General features: G+C 41.7%; 1 protein-coding gene, 1 long non-coding RNA gene and 1 other non-coding gene across 5 annotated transcripts; all 3 read left to right on the forward strand.

The window, feature by feature from the left end:
* Positions 1-1,359: 1,359 nt before the first annotated feature.
* Positions 1,360-7,780, forward strand: slc25a3a (solute carrier family 25 member 3a). Of its 2 annotated transcripts, none has more exons than XM_085131906.1 (8): positions 1,360-1,497; positions 1,939-2,101; positions 2,849-2,973; positions 5,398-5,577; positions 5,836-6,017; positions 6,501-6,673; positions 6,839-6,949; positions 7,331-7,780. In XM_085131906.1, the coding sequence occupies exons 2-8, from the start codon at positions 1,960-1,962 to the stop codon at positions 7,489-7,491; spliced, it is 1,074 nt and encodes a 357-aa protein (XP_084988032.1). In that variant the 5' UTR covers positions 1,360-1,497; positions 1,939-1,959; the 3' UTR covers positions 7,492-7,780. The 2 variants fall into 2 exon arrangements, with proteins under 2 accessions (XP_084988032.1, XP_084988031.1); XM_085131905.1 differs by lacking the exon at positions 2,849-2,973 and adding an exon at positions 3,826-3,950 and having other exon boundaries at positions 1,361-1,497.
* LOC146502583 (small nucleolar RNA SNORA53) lies at positions 6,087-6,286 on the forward strand. The gene has a single exon (XR_014869656.1). It is a non-coding gene; the product is annotated as a small nucleolar RNA SNORA53 (small nucleolar RNA).
* A 3,769-nt stretch (positions 7,781-11,549) lies between the features above and the next one.
* LOC146502584 (uncharacterized) lies at positions 11,550-17,808 on the forward strand. 2 transcript variants are annotated; one of them, XR_014869170.1, is made up of 5 exons: positions 11,550-14,752; positions 14,858-14,970; positions 15,940-16,008; positions 16,124-16,198; positions 16,364-17,808. It is a non-coding gene; the product is annotated as an uncharacterized LOC146502584 (long non-coding RNA). The 2 variants fall into 2 exon arrangements; XR_014869169.1 differs by having other exon boundaries at positions 11,557-14,752; positions 16,124-17,808.
* The last annotated feature ends 2,099 nt before the right edge of the window (positions 17,809-19,907 follow it).

The following is a 19,907-nucleotide window of genomic DNA, read 5'->3' on the forward strand; positions in this document are numbered from 1 at the left end:
TTTTTTTGTTAGGCAGGATTTGTGTGTTGTTGATTTAATATGAAGGCAATATGAGCAGAGAGTACAGACATGCTGAGGGATAGGCTGTGTAGTTCAGTGAGAGAGTCAAAAACTAATGTGTACACTTATGTCTGCACTTTTATTTTGTTAAATACAAACAAATGATAGCAGAAGTGCTGCCACGTGTCCGGCCAGAAAGAGAGGACCAATGTGTTTATTTGGCAGTTCAATGAAAGGCTTCAGTTATTCAGTAACTACTGACAATTATTGCACTGTCAGCAGTTACTGCAAGGTCAGGAGAAAACCAGTCTTACTCCTTAACACTTACAGTGCCTTCCACTGTAACTATGCAGTCTAATGGCTGAATTATGCTTCAGTGGGAAATCTATAGTGTACCTAACATACATAACTGTAAACTCTCTTTAACCGCTGTAATGTTAAGAGGCATTTCTGGTCATGACAGACTGTCTAATAACCCTGGCTTTGGTATCTGTTGTGCTGGTCACACAGTGGATATTTTCAGGAATTTGAACCAGAGATGACGATAACTGAACAGAGACTGGGGAAATGAATATAGACTGAATGTAAACCAGGGAGAGAACTCAAAGTTGCATAACTAAACTAACCGTCAAAATAAAGCAGGACTGAAAGAAGGACCAGGAAAAAGCTCACACCCAGAAAAGGGTGTAGAGCCTGTTTCAGGTCAGTGATGAGTTACTACCCCAGGTGGAGGAGTTCAAAGATCTATGGGTCTTGTTTGTGATTGAGTGAAGAGTGAAACGGGAGATCGACAAACTGATCATTGTAGCATCCTCCAGAGCAGGGGTCTGGAAGTCCAGTCCTTGAGTGCCGGTGTCCTGAAACTTTTCCATGTGTCCCTGTTGCAGCACACCTGAATAGAATTAGTAGGTCGTACCAGGAGGAGGCTCAGTGGCACACCCAGGACATACTGGAGATAACTCTCGGCTGGCTTGGAAAATAAATAAATATATATATATATATTTATTTATTTATATATTTTTATTTATTTATTTATTATACAGGACTTCATGAGTATTGTGCAACTGATACATAATTACGTGAACATATCCACTGTGTTTGTAGCCCACATGGCTGCTGTACATCGAATGACCAGCAGATGTCAGTACTTCCAAAGGGGCTTCATCACACCTTTAGAGCAGAGCATTACCCAGCCGGAACTTTGTGAACTAATTAGAACTATGAGAGGTGTTCCTCTCACAGTTCTAATTAGAAGTCACTCTATAGTACACAAACACCTGAATGTTGAATATAATATGACAGTCCAGTGTGTTTCAACTACCCACTCTTACCTCTCGACAAGAACCGCCTTGATGACGACTGAAGACTTACTTGTTGTGCCCCACCTCCCACTATTGGTGACGTCACGAAAGGACAAATCATTTTAGCGCGAGGTCATTCGGCCTCTTCGAGCAGCCGGTTACAGTGAAGCGGAGGCGCCATCTTAGGACACTGAAAGTGAGTCGTGCTTTTCTTCTTCAGAGAGAACAGAGGAAAGAATTAATGGCGATTAGTTTGTTATGGACGTGTAACTGTCAAACCGCGATTCATGTTGAAAGGCGGGTTTATTTTATTTCTGTCTCTAATGTGAAGCGCAGACACTCCACCTTTCGGTCGCGTTAGCTTGATGTAGCATAGCATTTTACCGTGTCGTTAAAGCCGGTGTAATGCTAGCCTTCCGTACATTTTGAGCTCATGTACAGCTGGTTGGTAACCTTTCGGCGACTTTTATTAACGTTAGATAACTGTTGTAGTTTAGGTATTTGCGTTGAGGTCATTAAGCCAAGATTTTCCTGCTGACAGTCAAACTAAGCTGAGCAGCACGTGACCCACTCTCGCGAGTGGGTTGGTTGTGTTAGCAGTTAGCTCAGCTCACGCTAACCTTGTCTCTCATTGCAGCTCCGCCGGCAGGACGCCACCATGTATCCCACTACACTGACGCAGATCGCCCGGGCCAACCCGTTCAGCGCCCCCCTCTTCACCCTGCAGAAAGTGGAAGAACCCCTCCAGAGCCATAAGGGCCAGAGGAGCCGACGATTGGCAGCAGCTGCCACCGTAGACGGTAAAGCCGGCCGAGACTCCGAAAGGTCGCTGCAAGGCTAGCGTTAGCTTAGCTGAGCAGATGTACCCGGTTGCGGCTAACTACTTTCGCACATTATATGTAGTTGGACTTACTATTTGAGCAGGCACGTGCACTCGATTTGTTTTATGTACGGGTTAGGTGGTCCTGAGGACTGTTGGATGATGATGTTGGAGCAATCGGGCCTGCCCTGCATACAGGCCGCCCGTGGAGGACACGGAAGGACACAGCAGCGCTCAGCCTTTGCACAGCAATGCGCTGTTTGACACACTTTAAGGATTTTCTGAACGCTAATTATAACAAAAATGAATGTGACCCTGACTCTGAGCTGCTCAGGGGTCACCTTTGAAGGCAGATGGCGCAATGGCTGTGGTACACAGTACAACAGTGTTCTTATCTGGGGCCTTGCAGTCTGCAAACAGGTTTTCAGAGAACCAAGTTTCAGTACAAGATTTGAACTTCCTTCCCTGCTCAAGTCTAGACCCAGCCATTTGACATCAAGCTTGGATCATTTGTTTTTGAAACACAAACAGCAATTTTTAAGTTTGTTAGTGTTGGTTTAAGTTTGGAAGACAAAATATCGAATTTCCTAGTTAAATGATACGGGCAGTAAAAAGCTCTTTGGGTAAGAAAAATGGATGACAAATTTTCCATAAGCTCACTGCTCCAGACTCAGTCATGCTGAGTTCATATTGCCCTGTTCTTAAAGTCTGTCCTGTGTTTCTTCAGAGGGAGACAGTTGTGAGTTCGGCTCACAGAAGTATTTCATCCTGTGTGGCTTTGGTGGGATTCTGAGCTGTGGCACCACACACACAGCTGTCGTTCCCCTCGATCTGGTCAAATGCCGAATGCAGGTCTGTCGCTGCGGCTTGCTGCCATCGTCTTTGGCCCACTTACCCATAATTCTGTTTGTCCTTTTAAAAAAAAATTAATGCACCTTTCCATGGGAGAAATGTCACCAGCATAGTTGTGGTGAATCTGTTTTTGCCATTAGTTCCCATTAATCTGACATGTTGGAGTGATCATAACATACCTGCATGATTTTTCACGGTATTGTTAAATGAATGCCACCCACAGAAGAGGACCAGTGTCTGAAGGTCAGAAGGACCGACCTGAGGGAGAACAGTTTCTCTTTTGAGTTTTATTACACACAGCTGAGTTTGGCTTAGGCAACACACTGACTGTTCATTAACAGCACTGCAAAGACAGCCGTATGTTTGATACGACAGTTTCTCTGCTGTGTGTAATCATTCCAATGAAACGAATATTGTTTTATTTCAGTTTAATCAGACCATGTTTTTAATCAGTTGGGGATCCTGCTAATGTTTTGCATTTGTTTTAGACTTACTGACATATTGACGATCTGTTGGAAGTTTGAAGTGTGTTAAGAAAAGCAGGAGCTGGTAAACGAGGAGAGAGAACTGCCTAACTGCAAAACATTACTGTGGTCCCTGACCGTTCATACTGAATTTGTACAGTGATTTGATCATACTGTCATAATGATTGGTGGCATGTTGGTGACAGAGGCATCCATAATGGAAGGGTGTTGGCACTGAATTGACACAGTTGCGACCTGGAGCAAAACACACTTATTTGGTGTTTCAGTGGTGACTCCTTCCATTACTTGGCCCTGTGTTTGTTGATTTTTGTCCTGTTGCATGTGACCTTGCATGCTGCATGTCTTTGTCCCCTCCCTTCTACCACAGAGGAAGTCAGCTGCGAGTTTGGCTCCTCAAAGTACTATGCTCTGTGTGGCTTTGGGGGTATCCTGAGTTGCGGCCTAACACACACAGCAGTGGTGCCCCTCGACCTTGTCAAGTGCCGTCTGCAGGTTTGTATGGAAGCTGAACCTCCCAGTAGCCAGCATCTACGCCAGCCTCTCAAACCTTCAACTAATGAGTATGTTAGCAAAGAGCCTACAAATTATTGTATATTTTAAAATAAATATCAGTAGGGATGGGTACCGGTTCTGACATAAACGGTAGTAACCAGACCGAAAAGCAGTGCACATTTCGGTGCTTTATTTTGGTGCTTTTTTTTCCTGAGCTTTGATACACTTTAGATTCTAGCCAATCATTTTACGTTTCCGAGGATAGTAGGCGGGTCCAGGTACGTACGTTCTTTTAGAGCAGAGCTACAGATTACAATGCCCAAGGCGAAGCGGTCAAAAGGTCTGGCTGTACTTCACAGCAAAATAAGCAAACTCAGCAGCCTGCAACAAGTGCTTTAAGCTGATACTGTCAAAGGAGGTAACACCTCAAATCCGATGAAACACCTGGCGACGCATGTTTTTTGTAAAAGCCGAGAAATGCGCCGTATTTGATAGCTTGCTGCGAGACCTCACACCAAGCACATCTGCTGCGGGTGTGGTGCCTGTTATCGGACCTGGAGTTAGCAACATCCCCCAAAAACCCAAAGAGTAGAGTCCTGGCCCCTAGCCCTGCCAGTGTAGCAGAAATGATGACGGATGATGATGCAGCAGCAGCCGTTCTTCTCTGCGTGAGTAGCTTAATGTTGTTCGTGTGTAATTTACGTTGAGTAGGCTAACCACGTTATTACATTAATGCAGTAAGGTGAACTAGCAAACATCATCATAGTTACATGCGGCTGTCTTCTTGTTTGATGGCATATACTCCCTTCACGCTGGCCAAAAAGGCTAAAATGACCAAAGAAAAAGTGGAAAACAGTTAAACATGAGAGATTTTTGGACAAAGTTTGTGTTGTTGTTTTTTTTTCCATTGTTTAAGCACTGCTTCCAGCCAAGAGTGATACCATATATGCCCCATAGCTGCAGAAAAGGCTAACATTGTTATCTTTTTACAAAAAAACAGCTGAACATGAGAGGTTTTTGGACCAATTTTGTGTTCTCCATTCTTTAAGCACCGGCACGGTTTCAAAAGTACCGGTTTGGCACCGGTATAGGATAAAACCTAAACGATACCCATCCCTAAATATCAGTCATTGAGTTGAAGTGACTTTGAACAACCAAAGACAACTGTTTGCTTCTTGAGAATGTGGATCCTGAGTGTACCAGAGCTTGTTAAACCAAGCAAAGCAGAAATGGACAAGTTTAATTAACAGTAAATGACTCTATTTGCCCTCACACAGCGTTATTATAAGTGTTATTAACAGTAACCTGACATGAAAATAGACGTCTCCAGTCCAAGTATGTTCTTAGTGTCAGCCTTTTGGTGCTGGTTACCTGCAGACAACACTACCCCTAAAACCCCTGTGTTCAGAGCTGATATGGTGATCACGCCAGTGTTTCTGTTCCTTAGGTGAATCCTGATAAATACAAGAGCATTGGCAATGGATTTGCAGTAACACTGAGAGAAGATGGTGTCAGAGGTCTGGCAAAGGGCTGGGCTCCTACCTTCATTGGCTACTCCATGCAGGGACTGTGCAAGTTTGGTTTCTATGAAGTGTTCAAGATCCTCTACAGTGACCTGCTAGGAGAGGTGAGTGGAACCTTTTGATGCTTGACTGGGAACGCCTGCCAAAGCAGGGTGGTCATGAGTCGTGTTTCTGGTCTACAGAAGAAAGATGGGATGAGTTTAAAGGAGTCCTTTGAGCATTTATTGACCACGAAGCTGCTCTGAGTTGTCACATTATTTTGGAGAAATCTGAACTGCCTTTTTCATGTGTGCAAATGGAGTGTAGGCTGTGTGTGACTTGCTTGGGACTACTCTTATTTTCTCCCACTGTGTGACCAACAGGAGAATACGTACCTGTGGAGAACCTCCCTGTACCTGGCTGCCTCAGCTAGCGCAGAGTTCTTCGCTGACATCGCTCTGGCTCCAATGGAGGCTGCCAAAGTCCGTATCCAGACCCAGCCAGGCTATGCTAACACCCTCAGAGAGTGTGCCCCCAAGATGTATGCAGAGGAGGGCCTCTGGGCGTAAGTTTGTTCCATAACGTGTGGTAGCACTGGATTGAATAATTAAACAGAGAACAAGTTTGTGATGCTAACACGCTCCTTAGATCCACCTCTGGAGGGCGCTGTTCTCTGAGCAGAGCTCCTCAGCAGCTTTCTGGCTGTACAGTTGGAGGTGCTTGAGTCATTGGCGTGTGAGAACAGTCTACCTGTCCCCCAGCCCGTCTGCTGCACTGGCAACCCTGTCACTGGGCAGGGATCTCCCAGTGCAGCGAGCCTGGGGGACGGACACATTCGACATAGTCTCTTCATAGAGCTGGAAGACAGTTTGGAGTGATTTGATTTGATTTTTTATTTTATTTTTTTACATTTAACCAGCAAAATGTGTAAGCTACACAGGTATCTGAGCCTAAAACTTACTTTAAAATTAGGGGATATTTATCTCTATATGAAGTTTTAGTGCCAAGTGTCTCTGAGCTCATTCCTTGTTTTTGCCTGTAATCCCAGTTTCTATAAGGGAGTGGCTCCCTTGTGGATGAGGCAGATCCCCTACACCATGATGAAGTTTGCCTGCTTTGAGCGAACTGTGGAGCTGCTCTACAAGTATATTGTTCCTAAGCCCCGCAGTGAGTGCAGCAAACCTGAGCAGCTGGTCGTGACCTTTACGGCTGGTTACATTGGTGAGTTTGGGGATGTTTCCCTGCTGATGTTGATTAAATGCTGCCATGTATTTTGAGCAACTATTAGACCTTTAGTTGTAGCATGCACAGTAAACTCCAATCATTTTTGCTGTTTAAGGCTAGAAAACCAAGGTTGAGGTTTCTGTCTCTTTGCTTTGTGTGCAGCTGGTGTGTTCTGTGCCATCGTGTCCCACCCTGCTGACTCGGTCGTGTCTGTGCTGAACAAAGAGAAGGGCAGCACTGCTATGCAGGTCCTCAAGAGGCTGGGACCCAAAGGTTTGTATCAACATTATTTCAGTTGTTTCAGCAGCAGTATGAAACGAGGTTTAGGACCATCCACTGCTGGAGGAGCAGAGCTTCTCAGCAGCTCCTATGTTGTGGGAGGAGTTTGAGTCATGGCATACCTGCAATCAGGCCTCGGTTGTGTCTCAGGGGTTCAGGGGTGCAACTTTGTGAACAATTCACTTTTACACTGCTCACCTCCTGTACTTGATTTACATTCAAGTAGGGTTGAATGATGAGTTTGTGTCTAGCACATTTTTGTGTTCAGTGGATAGCAAAGTAGCTTTTGTGTCTACTGAAGTAGGACTTGATTGATCTGAACCACTGTTTTGTGAGGTGAGGAATAGGATACTGACTGACTGTTGTCTCTTTCAGGTGTGTGGAAGGGTCTTATTGCCCGTATCATCATGATTGGTACTCTGACAGCCCTGCAGTGGTTCATCTACGATTCTGTGAAGGTGTACTTCCGCCTGCCACGCCCCCCTCCACCTGAGATGCCCGAGTCCCTGAAGAAGAAGCTTGGTCTTACAGAATAACATCTTGTCACTGAGCTGCATTCTCCAGAAGCAACACATTTAAACCCCCAAATCCCTACAGCACACAGCAGCCACTGTATTTATGTCCTCAGCTCCTGCTGCTCTTCAGGGCCCAGGGGTGCTACTTCTCATGTATATTTAAAAGCAAAACGGGCGAGAAGATGGAGCCGTCACTCTTGGCTGATCAAGGGTCTGACATAATTTTTCTCTGTAGAAACATCAGTCTGGTTTTATCAGTTCCTGTCCTTAGAATATTTGGAAATTCTAATTAAATATTTCCTGGAAAACACCTGTTGTCTGTTTCTGCTTTGAATTCAACCGTTTGTTTTTAAGGTTATACAACATCTATCACAGTGCATCTGCTCTGTGCAAGAATATCAATTTTAAATGAGCGCTACTGCTATAACTGGGAAGGTTCTGTATATTACACTGAAATTTGCAGTGGTTTAAGGTGGTGTAGTTGTGATGCATCATATGCTGCTAGTTTGAGTTGCCTGAGGTCATCAGCATGGAAAACCAGATTTGTCAACTGTTTGCATAGTGTAATACACTCACTGGAAGATCAGTACATTTTAATTAGAGATGACTGACTAGTCTTTGTTCACTGTTCAAGGTGTTCTTGGTGGGCCTGTGTTTTAGCGTACCACCAGAGGGAGGTCTTACTCCACCTTCAGGCTGAAGAAGTTGAGAGGGATGTTTCTCCCACCAAAAATGCTATCGAATTATATTTGGGTATAAAGGGAGGAAAAGATATAATCTGAGCAAATAACTTCATTTGATGGCCACATTTGTTGTCACTCATGCAATCAACAACCTACCCTTGCAGAACTCTGCAGCAATGCACACAAACCATTCAATATGCTGCGCAAGCACTGCTGCAGTTTCATGCACTCACTCTCTGAATCAAGTGACTGGAGGGCAGAGCCCAAAGGAAGAGAACTCGCAATGCAATTGGCCACACATAAGCAGTGTTCAGAATGAAGTTTCCCAATTATCAACAGTTGCTGTGCAGTAGTAGAAAGATTGACCATTGTCACTTTAATGCTGAAGAACAGACCTTTTCTGATTTATTTATTTTTTCCTTCAAAAAATTATAGTATCAGGAAAGATCCTTATTTAGCAAATATAAACCTGGCCATTTCATTACCATACCCCACAACCTTAAATTTGAAACTACTGACAATTTAAGTGTAAAGTTAAATGATTACAAGTATCCTAGCTGCCTTTTCTTTTAAAAGCCACACTATTAGCCATAGTTGATGGTCACATAGGCATTCATTTTACTCTTTTACCACATTAATTTTACCTTAATCACTCAGCTGTTGGGACTGTGGTCCTCTACTTCTAGTTGGCTAGAAGTAGGCCCATAGGCTGTGCCTATGAGACCTGCTTACTATTTGTTGTTGGTATTTATACACCTCTCTGCATTTAATTATTAGTTATTATAATTTCTGGAGTCCAGAGGAGGTCTTCGTCCAGTCTTCCTCTCCTCACGCCACCCAGTCGCTGCCCCTCCCTAAGCAAGTCAAGTCAAGTGGCTTCATTGTCATTCCAACCATGTGCAGTGGTACAGTACACAGTGAAACGAGACCATGAAGCTACATATGACATATAACAGACAATCAACACAGGACTTTACAAAGTTCAATGTGCAAAAATTGCAAATAAACAAAACAAAGAGTGCAACACCAGACAGAGCAGAACGATATAGACACAACAGTGGAAACTGAGCATTGTACAAAAAGTAACTTGGTGTATGTGTGTGTGTGTCAGTGCAGTTACTCAGTGTTCAGGAGTCTGACGGCCTGGGGGAAGAAACTGTTCGGCAGTCTGGCAGTGACGGCCGGGATGCTCTGGTACCTCTTGCCAGAAGGCAGCAGGGTGAAGAGTGTATGTTAGGGGTGCGTGGGGTCCTCCACAATGCTGGTGGCTTTGTGGATGCAGTGGGTGTAATAGGTGTCTATGATGGAGGGAAGAGAGGCTCCAATAATCTTCTCAGCTATTCTCACTATCCGTTGTAAGGTATTGTGATCCGATACAGTGCAGTTACTATAGCAGACAGTGATGCAGCTGCTCAGGATGCTTAGATAGTCCCTCTGCTGAAGGTGGTTGGACCTTCTTAGTTATGGAGCTGGTGTTGAGGGACCAGGAGAAGTTCTCCGCCAGGTGGACACCAAGGAATTTGGTGCTCTTGACAGCCTCCACAGATGCTCCATCAATGTTAAGTGGACAGTGATCTCTTCGTGCTCTCCTGAAATCTTTTGTTTTGTCCACATTCAGACACAGGTTGTTGACTCTACACCAGTCCATTAGCTGTTGCACCTCCTCTCTGCATGCTGGTGTGAGATTATAGCATAACATGTGATCAATTATTCCATTGTCCTCATCTCAGACTGTGGTTGATGGCTAATGTAGAAGTCAAAAGCTGGAATTGTGCAATAGATATTGTTCATTACTGATAGATCCTATTTTCTAGTACAAATGGCACAGTTTTGTGTGTGTGTGAGTGTGAGAGAAAAAGACAATTTAGAATTTTATTTTTATATTTTTTGCTCTATAAAAGTGATTGATTCTACTATTAAATATCCAAGGAACCAAAAATAAGCTGTCTGACAGCATAGTGCTGTACTCGGGTGATATGGTACTGTGAGGTCTGAGGAATATAAGATGGGGCCTGATTATTCAAGACCTTCTATGTGAGGAAAGGGGTTTTTAATTTGTTTCTGGATTACCAGGGAGCCACTGCTTCCTGTTAAACTTTGCAGATACATTTGCATGCATCCACTATCATACGCTCACGTCGTGCCTCATGATCCTAATAGTGCATTTGCTAAAATGATGTAGTAGAGCTGTGGAACATAAAAATCAGACACTGCATTTCAAACTGAGTTAAAAGGAACTACTGTGTCACAAATGAAATGATAGCGCCTAGCAGATTTACCTGATGCTCATCTAATGGGCCTGAGCCTGGCCTGGGTCACAGAAACTCCCCCTTACACACACACACACACACACACACACACACACACAGTGTGCTGTTGTACTGATGGTGTCATTACAATCCATTTGTTGCCCACAAAATGGGCAGCTTCTACACCGGCAGCAATAGTGTTGTCTTCTATTGGGAAAAGGTTGCATCTCAGTGGGTACAACAGGGCCGCCTGGCAGGATAAGGTTGCCGGGGGTCATGGGAAATGGAGTCTATTTATGTGTTCCCTGTTTGTGAGGCAACACTGTCATCTGTGAATGATTGAATAAAACATCAACACTATGGGGGATAAAAAGGTTTGTCAGACGCTCAGTTTACTCATCTCCTCTTTTTGGGTGGATCGCTCCAGTAATTTCCACGTTTAGGTAGAATACGAAGAATCCATTGATTTGATAAGCTAACAGGGTTATTGCACATGCTGCTTGAACAGTATGTGTGGCCTATTTTAGTACTCCATCTCCAGCACGTCCCACTGTTGATGGAAATAGCAGTGGGCTCCATCAGGGACAGTCAGGGTTTAGCCTTCATTATCAGGTCCACTTTCAACTATGTTTCCATTGCACTGCGCCAAGTCCACATAGACAGGCAGATCATGGACCGAGGACCCCGTAAACTTGCTTTTTTCCTTTCTTTCTCTCTTTCTGTTTTGAGTTTTAAAAAAGTGTTTGTGCACTTTAGAGTCCAAAAGATTTCAGTTTTTAAAATATTTTTACTGAACACTGTAATGTGTCCTATGAAAAAAACATATTAGATAACCTGCAAACGACTAAAAAACAAATGTATATGGATTGTTACAAACTTTATCATTTAGTGTTATTTTACATTAACAGTATTTTTGCCAACGTGAATGGTTGAACTAGGGCACTGGGTATTTCTGTCGCACCCTGTCCAAAGATTAAACCAAAGCTGAGCTCTGTAGCATTAACTTGACTCACCTTGTCTGAAGGAAGAGAAAACCTTCTAATTAGCAGATGATCTGCTCTACCTCCTTAGCTACAGGCACCTCATGACAACAAAGGAGTTGGAACTATTCTGAATGCCCTCGAGTTGCTCAACCTGGGGTCCAGACTTAAAGCTGATTACTCCAGACCAGGGGTGTCAAACTCATTTTACATGATGGGCTACCTATCACTCTTAAGAAATATCTTTAGCAGTGCACATTCAGGCCTGTGAGACTCATTTAGACACTCAGACACTGAGCCATAGCTGTGTGCTACATGCAGACATTTCTGCATCTCCGCCATTCAAAGACACTTTGCATATAGTTGAAGTAATATTCAATACTAAACTGTCACTTTAGTCTTTTTCAAGGAAGCTCATTTTTAATTCTGTATTGTCAGAACCCCCCTCCAACTATTTTTATGGATTTGCTACTACTAGGGAGATACACACGAGGTTTAAGGCCTGGACAAATTTGAATCCTGCACAATGGAAAATAGCTGAAAAGAAAAACGGGTATGACTTTATCCAGCTCCTAGTCTTATAAAGTCTGCACTCAGCTTTGCGGTTTCCAATAACAATATTACTGAAATTTAGCCAGATGCTGCTCATTTTATGTTTTCTTTCGTTTCTTTACTCTTTCCCGAGATGCTTGCATTTAAATCCGGTGTTGTGCCAAAAATGATCGCCTGCCAAAAACTGATTTCCGGCATTTGCCAAAAACTGATTGCTCGTATTTAAACTGCTATAAATAACTTGTTGGTCTATAATACGTGAAACATATGTCAAATGTATCCCTCATCATCTTGAGCCACAAACAACAATCCTGTAACAAGGTAGAAGCCACAATCAGTATTTGGCAGTGACTTTTATATATCCTTTATTTATCCAATTAAAAAAATCTTGACATTAAAAATGTCTTTTTTTAAAGTCCAAGAGGACAGCGGAAATTGCAACAAATATAAAAATAGTTCTGTAAACATATTTTAAGTGGACAAAAAGGACCGGATTGGTTATAATCTAAGTACAATAACACAGAGCTATAAAGATACTTGAAAAACAGGTAATTTTTAAATTTTATATATAACCCCTTTGTAAACCCTGTTCACCGAAGTCTATTTACCAACATACGTAAGGATATTACACATAAAAAAACATACGGAAACATTGGAAATCAGTTTTGGGCTCCCGGCTGTCCCCTATCTTCTTTTACATAGTGGTATGTTCCCAGTCTGTCTTTGCATGTGATTGGCCGCATGATATGCCCATCAAAATAAAGTCCCACCCCTGCTAGCAAGGATTCTCAGCAAGCCACAATACAGGACTGAAGATTCGACTATTAATAACGGACATATGAAATTATATAATTGTTAAGCTGTGTCCGTGGACCGGGTCCTAGTGTAATTATCACAAGGAGAGGAATAACATTCCAAGTGGAGTTGGGATGTTTTTGTACATTTTTTACCCAATTAATGATAAATGTGTTGTTTAAAGTGCTAAAATCCAGAAAGTTTAGACCACCTTTATCATATGTGTTCAAGAGAACAAGTTTCCTTAAATACTGAGTCTTATTTCTCCACACAAAGGTAAAGAGCATCTTGTCAGTGTAATTTAGAATAGAATAGAATAGAATAGAATAGAACAGAACAGAATAGAATAATCCTTTAATTGCCCCCTAAGGGGAAATTTGTGTGTAACAGCAGCAAGAAAGACATATACAAACAAACAGTACACAAGACACAGAACAGAAACATACAGTTTTTACATATTTACATCAAGGACAATGGTTGCTGTTAGAGTGAATTGTTAAATGTTGTCATTTTTATGCTTGCCAACTCTGATGAAAGGAATTCCACTGTCCTTCCCCCCAGATTCTCGAGGTTCTGGGTGGGGGGCTGTAGTGTTTTATTACAGACACATCCTTGTGCTTTTTGATGTAAGCTTCCTGTGTTTACGACCCTTTGGTCAGCAGGAGGTCACACACACACATTCTTACACACACACATGCACGCACACATTCTCACATAACACACACACACACATTCTTACAGAAGTTCACACATATACATACAATGCCTTGTCTTAGGACCATGTGGGCGTTGCTTTGCTGTGATGTGTTTTGTGTGAACTGTCTCTCAATAAAAGGCAGCGGGAGGAGGCCAGATTTGGGGTCATTTTCGTGGTGGACACAGACGAGGCCTCCCTTGCGCAAGTAATCGATCGATCGACTGTTTTGTTTTCTTCATGATGAATAAGTCTCTAGAATTAGCGGGGCTTGTGGAAACACAGACCCAACAGTTACCAAAAGTAGAGTACTGTACCATTATTAAATTAAATTAAATTAAATTAAATTAAATATAGATAAGAGGCAAACCCTGGTTATAGTGTGAATCGGTTGATAAAATAGTGCAAGTTACAGTGCTGATGTAAACATCTATGATTGTTGGGAGCAGTTCTGATTGTACAGTCTGACAGCTGCAGGGAGGAAGGACCTGCGAAACGCTCCTTCATGCATCGAGGATGCAGCAGTCTGTCACTGAAGGAGCTCTGCAGTTCAGCAACATTTAAGAGATTTTTTCTCCTCATGGATAGACAGAGCTGCATATATTAATCGTAAAATTCGCTCTGCTTTGGTAATCAAAACTCTTCCTCTTAAGAAGAGATCTCTAGGAGCCACTGGTTTAGTCTACTTTGAGTTTTCTAGAAGACAGATTTCACATTTAAGGATGTTCCTCTTTGTTGATCCTTAGTAATTATTATTCCCAAGTATCTCACTTCATTTTTAACTTGCATAGTACAAATAGATGTACTGAAATATTCCTTAACAGCCTTAAGTTCACACTTGTTAATATTCAGATCTACGCCAGAAGCTCTAGAGAACGCTTTTACTGCTTCCAGAGCTGCAGACATGTGTTTTTGGTTCATCAGAAAAACAGCAGTATCAGGTATCTCACTGTCCAGCAGTGAGATACCTGTGAGATCTAAAGATCTTGTAAAAAGAGGTACAGAGATGCATATGGAAGAAATATAGTATCATCAGAATTCAACTATTTTTAGACATTGAATTTATAACACTGAATTTTTATCCTCCAAATTTCCCTGCAAAAAAATTTCCCCTGCAAAAAATTCACCTGCAAAAATTCACCTGCAAAAAATTCACCTGCAAAAAATTCACCTGCAAAAATTCAACTGCAAAAGTGATGAACTTTTGACCCAAGCCAGAGCAATCAGCACTAGATCGAGTCGAGCGGCTCTCAGTCAATTAAATTACGCTGCTTGATCACATGACACCGTTAGCCAGCAGTGTGTCTCCTAAAAGAGAGCTGTTTAAAGGTGAGTGATCAAGTTTTTCTCCTAAATAGAGATCATTACAGAACGCCTAGTCCTACTTAAAATCCCATTCATTTTTCTTTTATTTTATCATCTACTCGAACTAAGGAAAACGTTTGACTAACTCAAAGACAATTTCCACGCCTCCCCTGCCTGTCTGCAGAGGCAGTTTTGAATTTAGGAGCGGCAAGATGGCAGCGGCAAACCCTGGCGGTTCTCCGGTAAGTGTATTGTTTTTTTTTATCTTCAAGTTTGTCTTTTGAAACGTTAATTTTATTTAAATCCGTTGCTCACGTATAAAGTACACAGACGGGGTCTTTGCTCAACTCGTCTGAGGCGTGTCTCACTAAGCGCTACCTGCTAGCATCTTGCTAACCGAGCTACCCTTTACATGCTGTGCTTTAGAAAATAGGATACTCGGTACAAAACCATACTCCGCAGATATTGATAGACGAACACTGCAAATATATTGTTGGAAACGAGAACGGCCTTTGGTGAAGGGGTAAAATACACCATGAATAAAGCCATAGAGTGAATGGCTGTCATGGTTGCAGAACGGCCTGATTTAATGACAAGAATGGGGAAGAGTGAGGTGAAGTGAACCGAGTCAAAGCCACAAAACACGGTCAGACAAGGCGGCAAAAGGGCAGTGATCTGTCCGTCAGTATGAAGTTGGTGTGTGCTTTGGTGAACAAAAACTCGAGACCGGTAGCAGGAAGATGGGAGACTCGTGTTTCACTGGAATAGTGGTGAATTAAAACATCCTTTGTTGGGTGTAAATGCATCCATACAGGCGAGACAGAGGCAGACCAGACAGTGAAGAAAACAAGGCAAACATTAAAAATATCAAAACGGAAATATAGGATTAATATAACATACAATTAGGGATAAATGTAAATTATATTGTAAAGTCATTAAAACAGCATACTCTGATTAAAAGAAACATAATTGGGTAGGATGATGATGATGATCATGATAATAATAAAAAACATGTACAAGATGGGTATGTATACTTGTACCCAGAATTTAACAACGATAAAGTTGTAGCATGTCAGACCATCTTGATTGAATGTAACTTCGCTCCACACAAGTTTTATGGTAGACATATTCATATTGGTATCTAATAAATGATTAATTCTTAGATTTTATCGAACGTTAATTTATAAATTGTTTCTGTCTTTGTGTTTCAGATTATGCAAGACGCTGCAGTTGCTGACATGATCCAACCGAGCTGCTGCTGTGATGAATCAGAATACAAGGTACTTTAGCAAAACGTATGAGTTAATGCTACATTTAACTAAATTGTTTTTATATATTATATATATATGTCCAATATTGTCTCCATATGATTTTGTTTTTTGCAACATCTTGCAGAGAACAGAGTCAAGGTGGCCAGGGTACCAGCTTGGTCAGCCCTGAAAGACCGTCCGTTCATCAAGAAATGACCAGGTGAAAAAGTCAAACTAAACACTCTGCATGAGCATGGAATTTAGGATGCAATTTTATATCTTACCTGCTCTACACTCAGGGCTTGAATTACAACAACAACAGTCAATCACATAAAAAATATATACTTTTGGTAGTTCTGTGTCTCTGTCTCTCCTCCAAACCCAGATGGCTGCTGGTACTGAACCGGGTTCTGGTTCTGCTGGAGGTCTCTTCTTGTTAAAGGGGAGTTTTTCCTCTGCACTGTCACTTCATGCTGCTCAGTGCGAGGGATTGTTGAGGTTGTGTCCATATGTCCTGGGAACAACTGCTGGGCAATGACACCATGCAATCTTCTGGGATTCCTTAGAAAACCTGTGAACTGCACTTGTCCTTGGTCTTCACAGCTCACCTTTTTACTGTTTATTGAATCAAAATGCTCCAGTGACATGGATTCTACATTGTAACTGATGTGATGTTCTATAAAGTGGTTTTAATAAAAAAAAAGAGGCAAAAATTAGTTTGTTTCTTTATTCAATTTTTGAACAGTGATACTCAGTCAGTACATATTCAGTAAATGCAAATTATTTACACGGCAGTGCACTACAGGCATAAATCTAGACCCCTAGATAAAACATTTTGGCATTGACTACTCCTCCACAGTAGCAGGTGGGATATTTCTTTTTTGAGGACGGCTCCTTTTACCTGTCACTACAGATAGTCTGTTTATGTTTTGATAAAGAGCCTTTTTTTTGGGCAGCTGAAGAGGAGAAGTCTATCTTATGGCCAACCACTGATTGTATCTTGGTCACATTACCCAGCAAAACCCAGTATGCAGGTTCATCCGTAACAGTCTTTGTGCCACAGATCAACACTGTTGTTTCTACATTAAACAGAAGAGCAGTGACGTGGGTGCAGGTCTCCGGCCTTACAGCTGCAGTGGGCGGCTTCAACCTTTCCTGTGATGCTCACAGTGACCCATGGCTGCAATGCTGGTTCATTCAGTCTTTGAGAGTGCAGGACCCGAAACACACACAGACAAAGTTAATTTAAAGACAAGAACTATCAGCCAAGGTCGACATAAATGTGTTTAATCTACTTCATCATTAATGTAATAAAGTGTTTTAGAAAGTTAACACATGTAATTTTTCATTTCTTTATGTGTCCATCTATAGAACGCTGCATGTTATAGTGTAAATCTGCCTGTTCTCTGTCAGAAACCTGCCTGCAGAAAATGAACCTAAAGTATGTAATGTAAGGATGTCATCACTTTAGAGATGGAGAAAGCATAAAGTGACAATTATGAATCACTTAATATGATGAGGAGATTCTGCAGGTCGTTAATCAATGTATAAAATTAAAATAGTATTTTTTTGTGACACAAGATACAAATATGGAAGCAAGATGTATAATTGCTCAGTTTGGGGAAATTGTGGGTAGCCTGCAAGGGCCTCAACTTCTCCATTCCCACAATGTGCAACAAATGGGCACAGCTGATCTTCAACAGTGGAACATCAGCACGCCAAAACTGCATGCACAACTTCTGCTAACAGTGGAAATGGATTAAGAAATCCATGCAGACAGATTCATAAACCGAAAGAATATTATTTTACAGGATTAATTATCATATCAGCCGCTGGCGATCACAAACCCTGAGGATGTATACAAGAAGCAGAGGGAATATCCCGTTTCAGTTTAGATTGTATTTGTAAAGATATTGACCATATCCTTTTCTGAAAGTGTGGATATAATGGATGGGGTAAGGTACTGACATGCTACAACTTTATCGTTGTTAAATTCTGGGTACAAGTATACATACCCATCTTGTACACGTTTTTTATTATTATCATCATCATCCTACCCAATTATGTTTCTTTTAATCAGAGTATGCTGTTTTAATGACTTTACAATTATCCCTAATTGTATGTTATATTAATCCTATATTTCCGTTTTGATATTTCTAATGTTTGCCTTGTTTTCTTCACTGTCTGGTCTGCCTCTGTCTCGCCTGTATGGATGCATTTACACCCAACAAAGGATGTTTTAATTCACCACTATTCCAGTGAAACACGAGTCTCCCATCTTCCTGCTACCGGTCTCGAGTTTTTGTTCAGCAAAGCACACACCAACTTCATACTGACGGACAGATCACTGCCCTTTTGCCGCCTTGTCTGACCGTGTTTTGTGGCTTTGACTCGGTTCACTTCACCTCACTCTTCCCCATTCTTGTCATTAAATCAGGCCGTTCTGCAACCATGACAGCCATTCACTCTATGGCTTTATTCATGGTGTATTTTACCCCTTCACCAAAGGCCGTTCTCGTTTCCAACATTATATTTGCAGTGTTCGTCTATCTATCAATATCTGCGGAGTATGGTTTTGTACCGAGTATCCTATTTTCTAAAGCACAGCATGTAAAGGGTAGCTCGGTTAGCAAGATGCTAGCATGTAGCGCTTAGTGAGACACGCCTCAGACGAGTTGAGCAAAGACCCCGTCTGTGTACTTTATACGTGAGCAACGGATTTAAATAAAATTAACGTTTCAAAAGACAAACTTGAAGATAAAAAACAATACACTTACCGGAGAACCGCCAGGGTTTGCCGCTGCCATCTTGCCGCTCCTAAATTCAAAACTGCCTCTGCAGACAGGCAGGGGAGGCGTGGAAATTGTCTTTGAGTTAGTCAAACGTTTTCCTTAGTTCGAGTAGATGATAAAATAAAAGAAAAATGAATGGGATTTTAAGTAGGACTAGGCGTTCTGTAATGATCTCTATTTAGGAGAAAAACTTGATCACTCACCTTTAAACAGCTCTTTTAGGAGACACACTGCTGGCTAACGGTGTCATGTGATCAAGCAGCGTAATTTAATTGGCTGAGAGCCGCTCGACTCGATCTAGTGCTGATTGCTCTGGCTTGGGTCAAAAGTTCATCACTTTTGCAGTTGAATTTTTGCAGGTGAATTTTTTGCAGGTGAATTTTTGCAGGTGAATTTTTTGCAGGTGAATATTTGATAGTGAATTTTTTGCAGGTGAATTTTTGCAGGTGAATTTTTTGCAGGTGAATTTTTGCAGGTGAAATTTTTTTGCAGGGAAATTTGGAGGATAAAAAATCAGTGTTATAAATTCAATGTCTAAAAATAGTTGAATTCTGATGATACTATATTTCTTCCATACCCTTTGGAGCAATGCAATTTCAAATGTGTATGATCTGTACATACAGTTTTTGACAATAAAGCTGAATTTGACTTTGACCTAAATGTAGCGTACTGCTGAAAATGCAATGTCCAGTCCAATGAACAGAATCAACTTTCTGAGATTTTCTTGCCCAGGTGATTGAGCATGCATCAAGATATTTAATTTTGTTTGTTTCAAACTAGGACCTGAATATTTGATTACTTTGTGTGTTTTTTGGGGTTGTTTTTTTTTTTTTTTGCGTATTTCTTCCTCATAGAGACAAACTGATGACTGTTTATAATGATGGCTGGGAGAAATATTGGAAGCCGTTGAAGTGTTAGAGATAAAGAGAATGAGAAATACTGATAAGGCAAGAAAGCAGCTACTTTGATGGGGTGGGGTGTTTTGTGACAGACTTTTGACTCTGCATGTCTTGCACTTTCCCCAATATTCCCTTTCTTACTTCCCTTTCTGTTCACATACTGATTTTCAGTGTGTCTGACTGGGTGCCTTAAGGTATGAATGTGTTGCTGGATGAAGAGGGCAATACAATACAAAGG

This window comes from Neolamprologus multifasciatus, chromosome 15, assembly GCF_963576455.1.
Source record: "Neolamprologus multifasciatus chromosome 15, fNeoMul1.2, whole genome shotgun sequence".
NCBI lineage: Eukaryota > Metazoa > Chordata > Actinopteri > Cichliformes > Cichlidae > Neolamprologus > Neolamprologus multifasciatus.